Source organism: Nicrophorus vespilloides, unplaced genomic scaffold (genome assembly GCF_001412225.1).
Source record: "Nicrophorus vespilloides isolate i.1.1-1 unplaced genomic scaffold, Nicve_v1.0, whole genome shotgun sequence".
Lineage (NCBI taxonomy): Eukaryota > Metazoa > Arthropoda > Insecta > Coleoptera > Silphidae > Nicrophorus > Nicrophorus vespilloides.
The window spans coordinates 93,076-112,785 of record NW_017095954.1 but is presented as its reverse complement, the minus strand read 5'-3'; the positions used below and the strand labels follow the sequence as shown (position 1 = coordinate 112,785).

The 19,710-nt window shown below is 36.1% G+C and overlaps 1 protein-coding gene across 3 annotated transcripts in view; it reads right to left on the bottom strand.

Annotated features, from left to right (window-relative positions):
* Positions 1–916: 916 nt before the first annotated feature.
* The window catches only part of LOC108568971 (E3 ubiquitin-protein ligase HECW2-like), a 35,349-nt gene continuing 16,555 nt past the window's right edge, over positions 917–19,710 (bottom strand). The window contains exons 2-11 of one of the 3 annotated variants that reach the window (XM_017930324.1): positions 15,831–15,923; positions 14,557–15,756; positions 14,226–14,497; positions 13,978–14,163; positions 13,811–13,915; positions 13,450–13,709; positions 2,579–2,857; positions 2,250–2,516; positions 1,556–2,104; positions 917–1,500 (exon numbers count right to left, since the gene is read on the bottom strand). In XM_017930324.1, coding sequence (XP_017785813.1) covers positions 1,242–1,500; positions 1,556–2,104; positions 2,250–2,516; positions 2,579–2,857; positions 13,450–13,709; positions 13,811–13,915; positions 13,978–14,163; positions 14,226–14,497; positions 14,557–15,756; positions 15,831–15,923 — 3,470 coding nt within the window. In that variant the 3' untranslated portion in view covers positions 917–1,241. The remainder of the gene's footprint in view (positions 1,501–1,555; positions 2,105–2,249; positions 2,517–2,578; positions 2,858–13,449; positions 13,710–13,810; positions 13,916–13,977; positions 14,164–14,225; positions 14,498–14,556; positions 15,757–15,830; positions 15,924–19,710) is intronic. The other 2 variants (XM_017930325.1, XM_017930326.1) reach the window with 2 other exon arrangements.

Here is a 19,710-nt window from a genome sequence, read left to right as displayed (position 1 = left end):
GTTATAGGCAACTAACATATCTTAATTAAAATATTTACCGATTTATATATTTTGTAATTTGGAAAGTTTCCAATGGGAAACTATTCCGCTCATTGTCATATTTTGTTATATTCTCCAAACTATTTACTCATTGTCGGCATGTGAAAGATTGTAAATAATAAATTTATTACGAAATTAAAACCAAATTGATTTGCTGCAAAGGTCTACCAATCATTATTTGTTTAGTGAGAAATAAAGAAGTCATTTTTACTAGTCGCATTTTTATTAATTTGCCCACCTCCTCCTCACTGTCCATTCTTTTCATCTGCATATATCTCACTGCATTCATCTGTTTTCCCCTCCGCTGCGGAATGTTTGCATGCATACACATACATACCTACAGACATACGTATTCACGCACCCAGAGACGTACAGTTTATTTACTTTTCATTCTCCGACATTTTGGCTCTCTCGCTCGCTCGCCCACCGCAATAACAATACATAAATCAGTGGTGCAACTGTTTGTTGCTTATTTTTAGGGTGGTCGAGGAGCGTGCCAAATGCAGAGCATCCAGATTCAATACAGTTATTTTAAACATAAACTTATTCACAAAAGTAATAATAATAGTAGTAGTAATAATAACAGTAGCAGCAGCAGAAGTAATAGTAATTGTAGTTAATGGTAGGAGTACAGCCACACGACCACTCATACATAAATAGAAACAATAAATAAGTAATAATTACATTATGACGAGGCGAGAGGAATAATGCGGACAAACGAATTTCCATCATAAACAATGATCGATCGAATAGAAAAAGGAAACTCGTTAGACATATATAATTATAATAAAAAAAAACATAAACCTCTTCTCTTCAACAACGTAAATAAGTAATAATAATACATATATTATATAAATATAATAATGACTAGACTCGTAACAATCACATAATAATTGTAATATATATAAAACAATAACGTGTATTCTACGCTTTCTCTTCTCCTTCTATATTCTTTATATTTCGAAAATAATTTCTTGTTGCCGGTAACTAAATTAGGAAACTGCACGAAGAAGAACTGATTTTGGCACTGGCGTTTCTCCGCTCCGAAATAAATAATGCAATGTGCACATCGTACTCGTCCGTTACCGTCACTCTGGCTCTGGTTTTCCGTACTTCTGTTACTATTATTTAGTTTTGGTTTTTGGTTAATCGCTTTCAAGTGTTCATATTTTATTTTTTTATTGTGATTCTTCTTTTGGCGCTCACTCGATGCCAAATGTGTTGGTCTCTTCGACGGCGAGCAGAAGTTTCTCGTAGAGGACCTCGGACGTCGGGTAAGGAGGTAGATCGAGGCGATTGAAGCAGGTGTGCGCCCTAGGTAGACTATTGGGTTTCCCCCATTTTTCTATGCAGAATTTCCTGGGTCCGATGGAGCCCCGGAGAGCCGCGAAACCCTCGAAGGGTATACTCGACGTGCCTGTCACGAATTGAAGAAGTCGCAAACGCTGCTCGTTGGTGAATCTGCAAGAAACAATGAATTAGAATTGAGGATAGGATAATTGGTATCAGGACGTACCTTTCTATGGCCTGCCAGAACCATTGAACTACCGGATGACCGTCGTGATATCCACCTCGGTATTCGGTGTTTGATCTCCAGTCGTGAAGATCAATCTCCGCGGTGCCGGCCATCACCAACTCGAGTTCGCGGGCATCGAAGACGGCGACCAGCCGAGGATCCACGACTTCGTAGAATCCTCTTACCAAAGACTCCGTCTGCTCGGCGACTCCGCGTTCCAACCTCCATCTGACCATTCGCTCTAAGTACTCCTTCTTGTTCTTTTCCGTTACCGGCACATTCCTACCGCCCGGCTTGAGCTCGCGCTCTAGCACCTGCCCGAACACCTCTTCGGTGACGGCAAACGTCAGTTCGAGTTCGCCCTGGCCGGAGACGTCGTGATCCTTGATCCATTGCAACGATTGATGGAACTCAAAGTCGAGGCTCTCCAAGTCCGAGAGGGCGACGGGAAGGCGCAGCAGAGCCTTGTAGAAAGGACGTGTGAAGAAAGCGTCCAGAAGATATTGATGGACCAACGCCAAACCCAACACTCTACCACTAAACCGAAACCTACAAACAAAAAACACATTATTAATAATCAACTATTTATGCACTGCTTTATACACAAAATATGTGTAATATTTTAGGATGATATTTATATTTTTTGATAATTACTATTGATTTGTTATCTGATAGTAACTAAAACTAAACTCACCAATCGTGGTAGTTATCAACGAATGCAGACATCGGCGATACCTGGACAGTGTAGGTGTCATTGGCGGAGTACTCGAAGAGTCCGTAATAGGGATTAAAGAGTTCTCTCGATAGCAGAAAGAAGAATTCTCTGGACGGACCGCCGTAATCGAGACCCTCCTCCATGTCCCACACCACGCACAGTTTACCCTTTTGCAGCTCCTTCTTGTTGGCCGACATTATCCTGCGGAACGCATCCTCCAACAGATGTTCTCGCCTAATATGAAGCCTGCAAAAAGTAAAGACAAATTAAGAAACAAAATTCTTTTACAACCAGTATCGTTCACTTACTTGAACTTGCCCGGACCCTGGCCGTATCCTTTGCTCTCCAACTTTCGGTAAAAGTTCCTCAGCTTAGCTTCGAAGTCCCTACGGTGTGGCGCCTGCGTCCTGTGCCTGCCCAAGCCCGGCGACGCCACCGGAGATGGCTGAGGTGACCCTCTTGGACTTCTTCCAGAAGGAGCGACTGCTGTTGTTGTCGTCGAAGAGGTCGTTGTCGAAGACGACGACGATGAAGACGACGTCGACGACACGGCCGGAACATACGACATAATCTCATGTTCGAACAGGCTGCAAAAAGAACAAAAGCATATAGATGATGAAGAAAGAAATGATTGCGTCAATCGAGGGTGATAGATGTAAAGAAGAGACGCATCGCATTGTAATCGTGCGTGCGCCTGGAAACTAGGTTAATACATTAATTAATCTACGAATTTTACCACGCCGCTTCAGATTTAGCGCGTTTCGCTCTTATAAACTTACAGCGAAATGCTCTCGAACACAAGAAAAAAAACACGAAGAAACGTTTCTATGCGATCTAATTACATTTCTCCCTCACGCGTTTAAACTAATCCAAAGTAAATAAAAAAACACACAATTAAATGAAATTCGCGAAACTAATTGTTCCTTACTTAAATAACTTTAAAAAAAAACAAAAAAATAGAACAATAGACATTTACAGTTAGTATTTCAAAACAAAAGATCATTGTAATTTTGCCAACTTTAAAATTAAATGTAATACACTGGTGTATAAACACTACACTCCACAGATCCAATTCGTAGTTATAGAAATCGTTGATAATGACACAAAAACTAAATATTCATTTTAAAAAAATATTTCTAAATTAGAAATAATTTTAAAATGTCTGGTTAGTCTTGAAAAACTAACTTTTTGACATATTTGTATTGTCTTTAATTGACATGTATAACAACTTCAATAATGTATGTCACTATATTTAATACTTTATAATTTTGTGATATTCACTAGGTTTAACTTCGCATGTCATATGTCATGTGAATGCATCTTTTATAAGAGGACAAAGCAATTTATTATATTATACCCATCAAATTTAATAACAAATAATTATATATACATATCGATTTCGTATTCACTGACAATAATTGCATACAATGAATCATAGATAATTATTCTGTTTGGAATTGAAGAACAATCAATTTGCTATATTCGAAATTATATATTATTTTCACATTAAAACAATTTATTTTAAATTCAAAGAATTTTTACAACATTGATAGTGCATTTTCTTTTCCACCAAGCAACGAGGGGAAATTACATAAGTTACCCCAGATCAGCGTTTATAGCGAAAGGAAAGTCGCGAATTTCTCTTCTAATCGCTCGACTAGAAAGAAAAAACAACACGTGCACATTAACCCAACAAAAAATAAATAATTTGAGAATTCAAATCCGATTAAAATTTAGTTTAACGCTGCACTAATTAAATTATTAATTAATTAGGGCAGATTATAATATTAATGTGTTCGTTGTTCAAGCATAAATGAAAATAAAATCAAACATAGATTTCTTCTGCAACGGAACGGACAATCTAAATTCGAGGTAAAGGTGTAATTACTCTATACGCTTTGATGCGTTTCGACCGAACGGATTATTCATTTCTCGTTTCAATATAATTTTTATACAAAGATTAAACAATAACAACAACAACAACAAAAAGAATGAACATTGAAGAAATCGGTTCACATTGCGAAGTTTACAGCAAATGCACACACGTGTCTTTTTTATATATTATATGTATTTTTTCCATTCCATTCGCATTGTTTCCAATTTGCACATACACATTACATAACAAACCTAATGAGGTGGACGGGAGGAGAAAGAAGCATTTGCGTGTTCCTTCGTTCTTTAATTGCCCGACCTTCCCTTCCGATCGACTACTTTTCCATGCATAAACCAGAGAAATAACAGAATACGCATAAGTGGATTCTTTTGCGACACAACCGAACGTAAAATCGTCTATCTTCAAGTTTGTAAATCTATCTTCAACTAAAAATTATTTAGTCGAAACGCAATCAACCAAACCAACAAAAAAAAATCAAATACAGATAAGCCTGTAAAGACCGACGACCTGTGTGTTTCCGCTCGAAATATGATATGTTCTATACCAAAAAGTGATATAAAGCCAGCATTCAGTTAACTTACATATTGTATAGACACATTTTATTAGATAAATTCTTAATAAATTTAACTTACGATTTATTTGATACCAATTTCTCTTTTAGTTCGCACGAACGTACTCTATATTCACACGAACGTACATTTTACAGTTGGAATACTGCAGCATTTTTTTATTTCAGTAATATGTTACGTTATTTATTTATTTATGTTCTTAAATCTTTAAAAAAAACACTGATAACACTTTAATCAGACATAAACTGAAGTCAAATACAAAATATACACAGCAGCCAACTTGTCCCACTGACATTGTATCTTAATATTGATATTTGTGCGTTTTACTATTTCAATTTAATTTCATTCATTTAAACCGTTTTGTTTTTTTTTTATTAATTTTGATAAAACACGGACTAATATAAATACTCCATACTGACATTGTATGTTCGTACGGATATTTGTACTGAACTAATCATGTACGTATTACCGAACGCGCATTTTATTTCAGATTAAATTTTCCATGGCAACGTTCCGGCAATTATCCTTATATCAGTGTACCAAACCAATTAACGAAATGCTGGATTTCGCGTCAAATTCCATTTAAAAAAAAACTTTTTAATGGGCTTTTAGCGCGCTCGGAAGCGAAAATATATATAAAAAGCAAGCGTAACATTTTGTAATCTTAACGCTACTTAACTTAAAGAAGGTCGAATACTCAACGTATCTATGCAAACAGAAATAAACAATAATCCGAATAGATTTTACATCCCGATCATCCATCCACAGTTGCGTGTACGTAATCTTTTGTTTCAACTTTAAATTATTGCAGGGCAATTTACTGCACACTTTGCGATGTAAGGTAACAAACAGATCAAAAGAGAGAAAGAGAAAGAACAAACGATTCGATCACTGCCTTAAATAATAATTAAATGATCGCCGTTAACCGTGATGCAAGGCCTGAAAGTGATTCGAGTGCAACAGAAACAATTGCAAGGCAAGAGCAAGCGCGATTTGACATGAGGTCACTCTCATCGAAAAACTTAGTCATGATTTACGTCTAGAATTTTTAACAAATATGCATAAAAAATAAACTACAACTTTATACTTTCAAATTGTTCGTCTTTCTCTCTCCCTTTTACTCTTCTCTTGTTTCTATCACAAGGATGACATCACTTCAATTTTCGGGCCGGCAAAAGTAATTAAAACTACACTAATATGAATTAATTTAACTTGAAAAAAATAATTATATCTGCATATCGCATGAGTCACGAGATCACACAAAAATAAATGCATTTATATAAATATGCAACATTCTTTAACTCGCAATATCCAGTTTTAAGGATTAAAAAAAAATAGATTAATTTTTATGTTTCTTTTTAAGTTTATGAAATTATGTTCAAAACAATGTTATGTTGTTGTTAATTTTATTGTGAAAATATGATCAATTTATGTTAAACGCAACTTTGTTTTCGAATACAAAACAATCCAAAATATTGGTGATCAGCTGCGATCATCAATGACACATCCATTTATTTTGCCGTTAAAATGTAAATTGTAAATCGAACGTAATGCCTAAAAAAAATAATTGTAATGTTGACAAATCGTTATTTACTTATGAATGATTACATGCTTCGCCTTATCTAAACACTCGACACACATTCGAATTGTAAAACGAATTGTTTATCCGGTATAAGAATTGGCGTTTTGATTTATTTATTTACGGAAAACGATTTAATCTTGTCGTCGTTCACGTAACAACAATTAATTGCATCAATTATTATTAGTCATATGTAGAATGGATCATCTGCTCGAAGCGATGAAGTAATTTTCAGGAAAGAGCAAAAAAACAAGACAGTTCAACTTTGATTCGTAATTACGTGAAACTATAATAATGATAGATAAGTTTATAAAGAAGTAACGAAGTAAACTAGTTGATAGGAGCATTGCACCGGGAATCTGGTGCGTGGTAAATATGACGCTCCATTCTTTTGCTCGTGTTTTGGGGGCCCGAAGCATCGCTGTAACAACTACTACAGACACCACCGCAGCGCAACTTCTTCCTAAATGATGATTCAATTTTAATTATAGACGAGCGCCCTTTTCACCCCAAGGTCATAGAAGTATCCATCGGGAAGCTGCAGCAAGTGTTCTCCACATGTGCATTTTCGGTTAAGAAGCGAAATAGTATTTACCAAACGCTTATCACGTAATTTATTGAACTTATTTGTAACCCGACGTTAAATGTAACGGAAAGTCATAGACAAAGTTCAATATTCAAATTCAAATTGTTGTAAATAAGATGATGGACTTACAGGCTGAATATGATCCCGAACGTTTTGGTCACTATTCCCATTATACCAAATTCTTGAAATCAGAGCAAGCAAAGAACTAGCACTTCCGTTGCACCGTAAACACTTTGAAGAAGTTTCCGGAAAAATCTCATTATTTCGAAATATCCACTGTTTTTAGTATCGGCGCTTGCACTTGCTTGTATTGAGAGGGAATAAACACTGCAGGAGACCGATCCACCGCTTCGGAATAGTGCGACCGATCGACTGTGGTGAAGAGCGTTCGGTCTATAATGCGTGTTGTGCAGTTGCGGTTACAACTACTACTACCTACACCACCCGACGCCGTGGAGGAGTATAGTATAATACACTTCACTCGGAGCAAGCTATTATCGTCGTCCTGGCCCCCCTCGGCGTAGTGGGGACCGAAAATAACGAAAAACGAGACGAGATAATATATCACAAAAAAAAAGCAGATCCTTTACCGATAACAAAATAAAAATGCAGAAGAACACAATTAACAATCGTTCAAGGGAATTATCAGGTCGTCACATCCTAGGGTTCGGCCCTTAGACGCGCTCGAAACCCATCCGCGGAACGGAAGCGCCCTTCGCATTTCGCACGCAACGACCGGAAGCGAACTCATTTAATCTCGCAATTAACAAAAAGTTGTTAACGAGCCGCAATTTTAATACGAATTTGCGAAGACCGTTTCAAGTATGCAGCTGGGTAAATATAAATAGTTGGGCCGTCTGCCAATTGGACATCTGAATTATTCTGCGGAACGCTAATAAAATTGTAAATTTAATTTCGAATTGCTCAATTAGTTAATTTAGTGAATTTAATTAAGCAAGTCGATTTTCTAAAACTTGTTCAGTCTCGCAATTGGCACATCAATTAACACGGCACGGCGTCTCCGTTAATTGAAACGCAAATTTGCGCAATCGATTGAAACGCAAACCGAGGTTTTTCTATAAAAAAGAATAATAATATACAAGACGATTAACCTTAATTTGTTTAAATTTTAAGTTTTTAAAATTACAACAAAAAAAAATGAAATTAGAAAAAGGTAAATAGGAAACGAGACGGAAGCTTTAAATTCGGGTCATCATTGATTATTTCCAATTCCGGTAGAAAGATTTTGATTCGAACATTTGAGTTACGTCTATTTAGTTACATATATTTTTAAATATAAAATGGAAAATTATATTTTACTTGCTTGACAAATATTTACTAAAACTTTTAAAATAAATTTATATTATAAAACTGTATTATTGACAAACTCTAATATACAGTTTCGCTTAAAAGTTTTTTTTATATAAATATATATAATTGACTATATATAATTGACAACTTCATGACAAATGTGAAATTTACGAAGTTATTACGAATTTATTGACAACTTTAATTTATAATTTATAAAGCAATTAACAAGAATATGCATTCATCTTGATTTATTTTTCTAAAATAGAATGATTATGAAAAAATATAGTAGTAAAAGCTTGTGTTGTTTTTACTCCATTTCAAAAAGATCACAAGCATAATAAAATAACTAATACTTCATGACAATGACATCACTTAATGTCAGATTGACATTAGGTGTTACTTTAGTTACAAGTGTTTTGTTCAATTGCACAAAAACAATAATAGATTTTAGTTAATGACAACCTCTAATGTTGTTGACAGTTTACATATTGAATATCTTCCAAAAGACGGTCTCTTTCACCTGAATATTATTTTTCCATTTCGGAGAGAATAAAAGAAAGAAAACGGCTTGAAATCCCGTTCCTTTTTATTCCTTCGACTACCTTAAATCCTAATCTTTCAGCACCATCTCCTACGTGTTACTGTTACAATTACTACATCGTCCACAGTGATGCTGCAGCTGCATCTTTCACAATGAATCTTCCGCTATCGCGCATTTACAAGCACAACTATTTTCCCTTCCTGATCTTCATCTCCTCCTCGTGCTCATCCCCATTACTTGTAATCTACAAATCTCCGCTACGATATTACGTCGCAGGTGTAATTGAATTAACCGTTGCCTAACGTCCCTCTGCTCGAGAACCCAAATAGAACAGATCCAACAACAATATGTAACGATTTAACGCTTCCGAAGGCCGATACACTTCTTGTTTTTATTTTGCGCGTATCGTATCGCTTTATTTTCAGGTGTCGCAAATGGACGTGATCCAATTTTCCTCCCCGAAACAAAACGAAAACAAGAAACAAAGGCGTAACAATGCAAATCATTGGAGTTGAACCTTGCGCGTTGTTATGTATGCATAGTTTATTTTTTTTCAATTTTTTTTTCTCTTTCCTTTTTGTGGCCATTTAATATATTATAATACACGCGCTGCTTTGCATAATTTCGTTATTAACTCTTTGCGGCGAGCATGTGGCGCAATTAGTGCATGAAGATCTCCTTTAGTGCCGAGGGTTACGGCAATGTAAAGCACACACATTTCACTGAAACGACTTCGTAAACGACCAACCGTTTCTATAACACTCCGACAAATGGATAGTTTTTCTCATTTTTCTTTTGAAATGGAAATAAATTATGGACGCAACGTGGATTGCTACGATTTATACTAAAGGAGCATAATCGCCCACTTGGATCTATTTTTAATTGGTACTCTGGTGTCGCAAGGCGAAGAGAAGCAACAGCACAGAAGTTGCGAACTAAATTTATAATATATATACATTCGGAAAATGGTGCAAATGTGCGAAGAAGATGGAGAGAAAATGTGGAGCGAAAATATTTTTCTTCGCAGTTGCCAAAGCGAAAACGAAAGAAGTGAAACAAAACAAACAAGAAAATGAAAAAAAGATGATAATAATAATAAGAGGGAGCGAAAGTCAACTGAAATAAGTCACTTCAATAGAGAAGCAAGAGCAATTTTCAAATGGAAATATTGCCAAAGCGCCGATGGATTTACTTCAAAGTTACATTTTAGTTTCTGTGGAAACGAGGATGGAGAAACAACGTTTGAATTTTTCACCGAATTCGTATCGCGGAAAATCGATTATCGTCCCATTTAATAATTTAACTTTAACCTTTTCCTTCATAACAAAAAATCAATTGGTAACCTGCTCCTATAATTTATAAAAAGCCAAATTGCAGAGCTCTAAACGCACTTCATTTTAACATACGTTCGATAATACGTACATTGAGTATGAATTAACGTACAAATTTCCGTACGAACGTACAATGATATCGACCGTATTGTATAATTAACTTTTGTTCATGTCATGAAAAATTGAAATAAATAGACATTTCTCTACTTTAAAAATGTAAATAAACTTTCGCTATTGCTTAGATAATCGTATGATCTGTAAGAAAATGCCACTGGAAATATAATTGCTTGTGACTGCCCATTTATAGATGTTTTCCAGGACGTCATTAAAAAGGAATTTAAAACCGAAGTTAATCCTCCGGATAAAAATATTCGGGACAGAAGTTAACGACCGACCGGATTAAGTGTCTCTCGAAGCTTTTATCGAATTGTTAAAAGGGAGTAGATGCAACTATGCACATAAAGAAGGAACTAACGACCCTCATCCAAATGCAATTGTTTTTCCGTTGGAGGAGTGCGAAACGAACAAAGGGAGCGGACGTTGCAAAACGTATTTCCGCAGCTGTTTCCGGTGTTGTTTCAAAACGAGAAAAAAAAACATACAACCTCTTCATGCGAAGTTCAAGTATTCCGCATTTATAATTTTGAAACGGAAGAATCCATGAGTATTTCCTCAAGAAAGGGAACAGGTAGTTTGGGGGACAAGTGTTCGGTACCGTTAGGTTTGCTACCCCCTTTCTAATACCGGAATACCATTTTTCGCCCGAAACGCATTGTACTACAACTCTTATTGTTGGAATGCAGTTCTTGAAGAGAAATGGAACGAGTTGAAAAAGGATATACCAGAAGGGTGAGCGCCTCGCTTCGTTAATAGTTATTAATTGTCCGGAGGATCCCGCATCATTGAGCTTCTTCTTTATGTGCCCCATAAAACGGTCTTGTAAAACATCTTTCTTTACTAATTACCGTCCACTTTAACGACGAACGCGAAGATAAAACGATGAAGATCCACTAAACACAAATAGATAACTCAAGGTTATTAGTAATGCCCTTTTTCGGTGCATGTAAATCCGGGAAATAAAAATGTTGGAAATAAGCAGACGTGAAAACGCGGAACGAAATTAATTAATTAATGAAAGACCGTTAGCGACGCGGCTCTTTATTGCGGCAGGATATTAAAACGGTTAAGGAAATCTATCCGCAATACATGATACAAAAAAAAACGTTCACTCTAATCCATATTTTCCAATGCGGCCCCATGTCTCCTAACGGTTATTCAATTAAAATGGCAATAAATGAGTGTACTTGAAAGCAATAAATAAGTCAAAGAAAAATATGTGCGAAAATGGACCATTAGAAACTTTCCCAAAAATATAAAGTGGCAAAAACATAATTAAAATATATTTCGCAAAGAAGTGTCTACTTAACACATCGTAATTATCGTAATTTTCACTTCCTACAAATATCAAAATAATTAGAAACATTAGAATGGTCTTTTTCTAAAAATAAATTTTACAATTTATTGCATAAAATCCGAATATGTTACCAAGGAATAATTTTAAAGATTTTTTTATTAACTCATTTAAAGATCCGGTTCGAAATGTTGTTTTTGAATATTTCATTTTCATACATATATATTATGTACATTTTTGTTTAAGAATTTTTTGAAAAATATGGAATCAACAGCATAGTGAAAAATGTAAAACGGATAATATTAGTTTTTGTTGGAAATCAACTTAGGATTTACCAAAGAAAAGATCTGTTGTTGGAATGTAAATTACAAAGATCAGCTATGTTTGCCAACTATTGACTTAATGTGTTTAACTAACGATGAATCATACATCATGTCTGAACATGATTGACTATTAATTTGTCTTACATATTTCTATACAAAGAAATATTAAATATCAATTATTATTTATATTATAAATTGTTAAAATGAAAACTTAAATTTTGAATTTTACTTTGTGAATATTTTTAATAATCACAAACACTACAAGTTATATTACTGTCCAGGGCCCAATAAGACTTAATTGTTTTGCATAGACTCTTTAATAATTCAACTTAAGTATGTATACTCAGTTTATGCGATAATTGAATGACATATTTACTAATATATGAATATAAAAAATGAACACTAATTGAAAATATCTTAGATAAAATTAAATGCATTCCCAAAATATTCAACATTAATATTATCACATTATTAAATTGCCGACATATTTTACTAAGTTCTCGAGTTATTAAGTCAAATATAGATGAATTGCCTTTAGGCGATTAAAACTCAATTAATTAAAATTATCAATTAAATTACTGTAATATATCAAATATAGATTTTAAAATTATACATCTTTAATGTTTCAAAATTATAATTTATTGCAAACAAAAAAACGTGATATATATAAAAGATAAATTATAAAATATATCACAGACTCGCAAATTATTTCGTTTTAATAAGTAAATTAAGTTTCCAAGATACCTGACAAAGTATTTACTAAAATGATAAAGTTGTTTAACTTATAATTTACTAAAGATTTAAAGCAAATAATAATGGAATAGTTATTCTCGTAATTATTTCAAGATATTTCTAACATTTTTTTATTTATTTTTTTTATTGGTAACAACTTGAATTATTTAAATTATAATATTGTAAACTATATAACTTAAATAAGCTTATTTAATTTGGAATTTAGGTTTATGTAATGTAATAATAAATAGTAAATGCAGAATATTTCTTTTTTTCGAAAAAGCTTCACCGGTTGCATATATAGTACATTCATACAATATTCGTATAACATTTAGTAATTGAAAATGTTTTAGTAAACAGACGGCGGATCGGAACCGTGTCCGTCCAGATAAATAAAGGTGAGATTAAAGAGTTAGCGCACGTCCGTAAATATAAAATAGCTCATATCCCAATATAGTCGATTTATATTCACATGCAATCGCCGCGGAGGCTGGCGAAAATGATAATTGAACACGTGCGACTTCACTGAAAGATCGCCGCGACATTTCCGCCCAAGAAGTTCCAATTTTGGACAAATATATACAGGATGGTCCAAAAAAATATTTTTTTAAATTTCAAATCGAATATTTTCAATACAGTTTCTCATAAGATGGAATTTCGTCAATTTTAAATGTTTATTGTTAATAATCGTTTGTGGATTTGATGTAATAAAGTAATTTAGTTTTTTTTTAACTTAATCAAATATTCCAAAGAAAAAACTTTCATAGACTTAAAATACTAGTTTTGAAATTGACCACGTGACCAAACAAAATGGCGAATAATTTGAGTTACAAATATATATATTTTTGTCCACACTGTATATGCGTATATATTAGATACATAGTTGTATGTCTGGTATTTACCTGAGCAAGATAATTAGATGAACGTCGTGGGAGAGGCGATCCAATGCGGACGTTCCATCCACCCGCACGGCGTTGATTTTCTCGCGGAGCGTCGTCGACGTACCAACAGGTGGATGTCGTTCCTTCAAGATGTCAAATATGTTTGGTTGCCGTAGGAACGCCACTACTTTGTCATTGTAGGCTACAGGGACGTCCGAGCCGCTGCAAGAGGGCACAAAGGTTTGTCCGGCGGCCGCTGGTCTTGGAGGAGGAATCGGAGCCTACGAAATGCGAGAGAGCAATGAATATAGATAATATGTTAATAGAGCAATGAGTATAGATAAAGTGATAATATGTTAATAGGTTTTAGTGGGAAACTCACGTTGTCGAGGTCTGAAATGCGCCTGATATAGACCACGGGATCGGTGGTGGGTAGACGGGGATCCATGTAGGAGGTTTTCTTGTTCGTGTGGTCTATGAAGAATTGCTGCGCGGCGGGTTGTCACTTTGTTAGTAATGTTAAGTGTTCGTTTGTGGGTTTACGCTTACCTTCGCATTTCTATCCTTCTTCGTGTCCCAACCCTCCGGAAGGTCCATCGAGGTATCAGCAAACATGTTGACTAGAGCGACGAGCTCTTTGTTATGCTGGTACTTGTCGAAGGTGGTTGGATCGCGTCGGATGCGACCGATCATATGCTTCAGGCTTGGATTCCGGTTGTAAAGAGACGAAGCTTCCTGCAAAAGTTAACATTCATCACTAAATTGTTGAAATGGTAATCGTTGCAGATATATCATACCTGATTCATGTGCAAAGCCGTGAAGAAATCAGGGCGCGTTAATAACTTCAGTCCCGGAGGCGAGGCTTCGCTTCCATCTTCGATACGTTGCGAACTTATGGTTCTCCTAATGCTTTGGTATCTCCTATCCAGCTGTCTGCGCTGCTGCTCCGCTCCGGTGATTGCGACACCAGCTGCGAGGCCGCTTCCTCCGGGTTTCTGCCAAGAGGTGGTGCGCGTCGCGTGGTCTATGTAAAAGACTCTACCGTGGCTATCCATCCTTGCTTCCCATGCTAAAAATGAAATTGTTTTTGAGTAAATGATAGTTTAAAGGACAATTGATGCCACTTACATGGAGGTAAGGGATCTTCGTGAGGTTCCATTGGCACCTCAGCCACGCTTAACACTTTATGTTTGCGTTCCGGTATGGATGGTAACCTGGTGGTGGCCAAATGCCTGAGAGGAAAGGCCATCCCACTGGCCTCGCCATCCTCGCAGTTCTGGTTCGTCCTATCCAGATGCACCTCGGTTAAGGCGCGCAAACTGAATCTTGGATTGGCAAACGGGTCATCTCCGACGGCTTCCGATTGCTGCGAGCAAGCGGTGGCCCCGCAGGCGCTTGTTTCCATTCCTAGATCGGATTTCAAGCCGGGCGGCTTCAGCTCCTGGTTCACTTTAAGTCTTCGATGATGCGTCGGCGTTGGCGGACAAACGGGAGCGGAGGCGGATGCTGAACCGGAAGCGGCCACTCCGGAAATACGCGCAAGAATCTTATTGTGCGGTTTCGCGTGGAGCGGCGTCAGCTTACAGTCCTCCTCCGATTGCCTGCTCAACTTCTTGTGTGGTTTGAGCGCCAGCTCTGCCGAAGGCTCTATCACTTCCACGCTACTGGTGGAGCTGGTGCTCTCCAAGCTGAGGCTGCTCTTGGTGCTAATGTAGTTGTCATTACCGATCACTATTCTATTATCATACTGAGGTGGTTCATCCGTGTCGATCAGATCGAAGCTGAAGGTGTCTTCAGGATTCTGAACTGGTTTCGGCTTGTTCTGTCTGAGTACTGGAGGCAAAGCGTTGGAACGCTCCAGCGGCCTGTGCAAACTCCTGGGTGGTAACGGAGGTGCTTTGTACTCCTCCTCCGGACTACTGCTGCTGCTAGCCGTCCAGATTTGGAAGTAATCCTTGCTGGGCGACTTGGCGGAACGGATTTTCTTCTTGGTGCCGCTCGCACTCTCCGACCTCGTCAACCCCGAGGAGGGCTTCTTCTTGGCGCCACCTCCAGCGCCGCAGACTCCGCCCGCGCTTAAATCTTCCAACGAATTTGAGCACTTGAGCAGCCTCGTGTGGTGGTCCTCGTCCTGGAAGGCATCGTTCTCGATGCCGCCGCCAGATTTCGCCTTGAACTTAATGAACTTCCGGAACTTGTCCGGCGGATCCTTGATGATCAGCGGTTGCGTTTGACCGACGTAATCCAAACTGCTCTGCCTGTAGTACCGGAAGCACAGCTGTTTACCGCCTCCTCCTGATCTACCTACTCTTCCACCGCCGCAATCTGCTGGATGGAATTGATAATTATCGAAGGATTGAATAATGGCTGAACGTTCGAGGGTTCCGACCGCACGCGCTTACCGTTATGGATCTGGGGGAAGTCTAGTAGCCACATAATCGACGACTCATTTGTTGTTATTTCCTGGCGTCCTAGTAACTCGTCCACGCAGCCGTCTGAAAGCCAAAAACATATATATATTAAGATTAGCGAGTTCCATCGGTTGCATATCCAACGAACAAGTATAACTGAATTAATCCCATCATCCAATTCTACACATTTTTCAAACCATTTTTCAATTCAAAATACAATCATTTATTTAACAAAACAAGTAAACATTGAAATGTTTTTTTTAGAAATAAAAAATAGCAGTAGACGAAAACCAAACATTGCATATCCAAGATTTAGAGAGATCAAATAAAATAAGGTATGCCACTAGGTAGAACATTAAACTGTTAAAATCACGTTCGGGCTAAAAACAAACACAACTAGTAATAAAATCCAGGTTACCGAAAACAAAATCTGCTCAAGATCACAAAGTATTAAACAGTATGACATTCAGACAGCAATTTACAGATTCCAACGAAAGTTCTGAAGTGTAAAATATTTATACTCAATAAAAAAAATCTTCGCAAGGATTTTTATTCTAAAATTAAATAAAGGAACCAATATAGAATGGAACAACAAATAATTGCTTAATATTCGTTAATATCATGAAAATAAGCAACAGTTGTAAACACTTATTCATTTATCAATAATATTGTTATTTATGGTCATTTTTCTATGAACAAAAAGTATTTCTAAATTTATAAAACAGAATATATTTGAATGTATGCTTGTTATTGTTATTTATTATAATTATTCAATAAAACAAAAACTTTCTAAATTACCTATCACAATAAATTTTAAATGAAATTAGAAATTAACAGGATCCACATCTTAATTGAATCTAATTTTATTGTTTCCATCCTTAATGTTTTAATTTATGGTAATTAATCAATAAAACACATAAAATTGATTAACTCTCTATTTTTTTTTAAATTAACATTAATTTAATTGATCGTTGATATTTAAAAGTTGAACAGCAAACTGTTGAGTCGTTGGCGAGCAAAGCGCAACCAATACGAATAAAGAGTATCTGCTTTCATCTCGTTAAGTATACATAATAGTTATTTCGTTACGTGCGTACTGTAATTACAGCGAGTGTGAAATTCGAATCGCTTTCTTGGCTTCTTGAATTACAGGAACCGAATTGAAGCGACGTTAATGGCAGCAACAGCAGAAGAAACGGCGCTTGTTTTATTTCAAACAAATCCTTCCGTTTTTTTGCCGTTCCTTTGCTGCACAGGCCTCTCTTTTGTTTGTTGGGCATCATTGAAATCGGTTTTCGGAAACGGGGCAATATTTTTTTTAACAACTTCCGTTACACATTGTGCGTCCGGATATAGGAGACAGAGAGAAGGAAGAGTGTGTGAGTAAGCGAGAGAGAGAGAGAGAAAGAGGTAGAGGGATGTTTGCGAGCGGTTCGTTCCGGTAAAAATAAAACCAGCTGGACTATACCTGACGTCCTTCTTCCTTCCGGTGCTTGCGGCTATATTTAAATACCATTCATTCATCTTTCTCTCTTCTTCTTTCTCTCGGCTCACGCACGCCCATGCGGGGATCGCCTTAGGAGAAGAATGAAAAACGAAGATAAGCTCGTCGTTGTGTGTAAGATTTGTTCAGGTGCACAAGATTTCGGTCCAGGATTTCGTTTTGTTTGTGTTTGCCTATTTACTTGTCACCTGCAAATGCCTACTACGACTAATACTACTACTCTACATACTCTTAGATTCGAGGTGCGCATGCATATATTGTTTTCTGGCCACGTCGCTCGGCTCGGCGTAAGTGGATTAACTGGCCGGAAATGCGAAACCCGAACCTATATCAAGTGCATGCATGAGGCCGCACAGCTCTCTCTCACTCGCCATTTAAGAGCTAAGTGTAACGGAAATGAGATTACTGTGTGCGTGTGTATGTACGTATGTATACGTACGCGTATGTCGGAGCACTTGTGTGCGACTTTATCAGTGGGTTGCGTAACGAGCGCGCGAGCTCCGAAAATATCAATTTCCGACTGATGTTTACCACTAAACAACAACAAGCAACAACAAAAAAACAAATTTGGATTACTCATTGCTATTTCATTTCCACTAGACGCATATTAAAAATCCATATTTTTTATCTACAATCATTGAAATCCGGAAGATCAGATTAGCCCAATACATTACAAACTACTGATCTTCATCCATTAGTCCATCTCAATGCTGCTTTTATTTAATACTTAGTTAAAATATCACATGTGTATACAGCATTATATTTAGAGACTGTGAAAATAATCGTTGGTAATAATCCTATTGAACTTAACACTAGACTTAGGAAAGAAATTAACGGATTTCATAAATATTTTTAATTTCTATAATATTGAAAAATTTCATTGAATAAAACCCAATTTATAAAATAAATTAATGTTATTCGAATTACAATGAAAACTCGTCACATCTGCAAAACTTACAAGTACAACATCCAACTTTGCATAGAACGAGTATAAAATTATTGAATGATCATCGAAAATCTCATTAATTCTAATTATAAATTAAATAGCCGTTAGCATTTACCGATTTAAATCTTCTAAACTATTGATTTCCGTTTGATGTTTCTTCAAATTAATTTAGAAGGATTATATTTAGGGTTGGCAATAATGCTTCAAAATGTTGATATCTATATTTTCCCTATTTCAGTTAAGGTTGTAATAATACTTCTAAACTATTCATTTTCGATTGATATTTCGATAGATATAATATACTTTTAAGAATATCAATGTAGAAACAGAAACACTTTTTATTTGTTGACAGTTAAATTTCGATGTTATAACACCAGTCTGTACACTAGACAGATATTTATGTTTCAATTCACGTATAGCATGTACGCAGTTCTTTAAATCTATAAACTTTATAAGTCAACTAAATCAACTTACTTCAAAATATTGGTACCAATATTTCCTTCTAAATGTTAACATACATATATTCACTATTTCGATTAAGGTAATAACTTATAAGAACGTCAAATGACAATTTCCAAATAATACTTTTATCGTTAATGTTATAATACTATTTGATATACCTGTATATATAGAGCATAATAAAAGCATTGCAGTTAAGACTACTTAGATCTGCAAATCTTACAACATACAACTTTGCATTGAGTATTATATTACAGATTGTGATATTATATAATATCGTCCATACGACGTGTCCATCAATTTGCGATTGATGTTTACAACAAGAAGAAAAAAAACGATTCCCAAACTGCTTCATCTGAATACCATCCCACACGACTTTCTTTCCTTCTTACCAATTGAAATTTATTCCAATTAGTTTAGGGAATTATCGCCGAGGCGCGACCACGGATCAACTCCAACAAGTCCCTTCTTTCTGTACTTATTTCTTTTTTCTTAAGTTCATCTCTTCGTTACTTCTTCTTCAATCATTCGTACATTTAGCTGCGCTCCGCCCACGCCCCCATTATTTCGATATTTTCACTTAAATTCTCTCTCTGAGAATGGAACGAGCTGCGTAGGCCATGTGGAACATATTCTCTCTTTAACTCGAATCAACCATACACCCGACTCGCCAATGGATTCCTACACACACACTTAATTCGAAACAAACAACGCACTTGCTACTCTCACTCAAAGTATTAATCTGCAAAATACGCATTTTCTAAAAAAAAAAATACAAAAACAATAACCAAACAACTTCATATTCCAAAGGCCATTAGGAATTTAGTTATTAATAGGATCACAAAGATAATAACTGCATTATTTTTGTTCGATAATGCTAATGGCCTTTATTGTTATATAAATAACTATCGTTAATAGTGCGATATGGACATACGTCATTACCATGGTGATCATCAGTTATA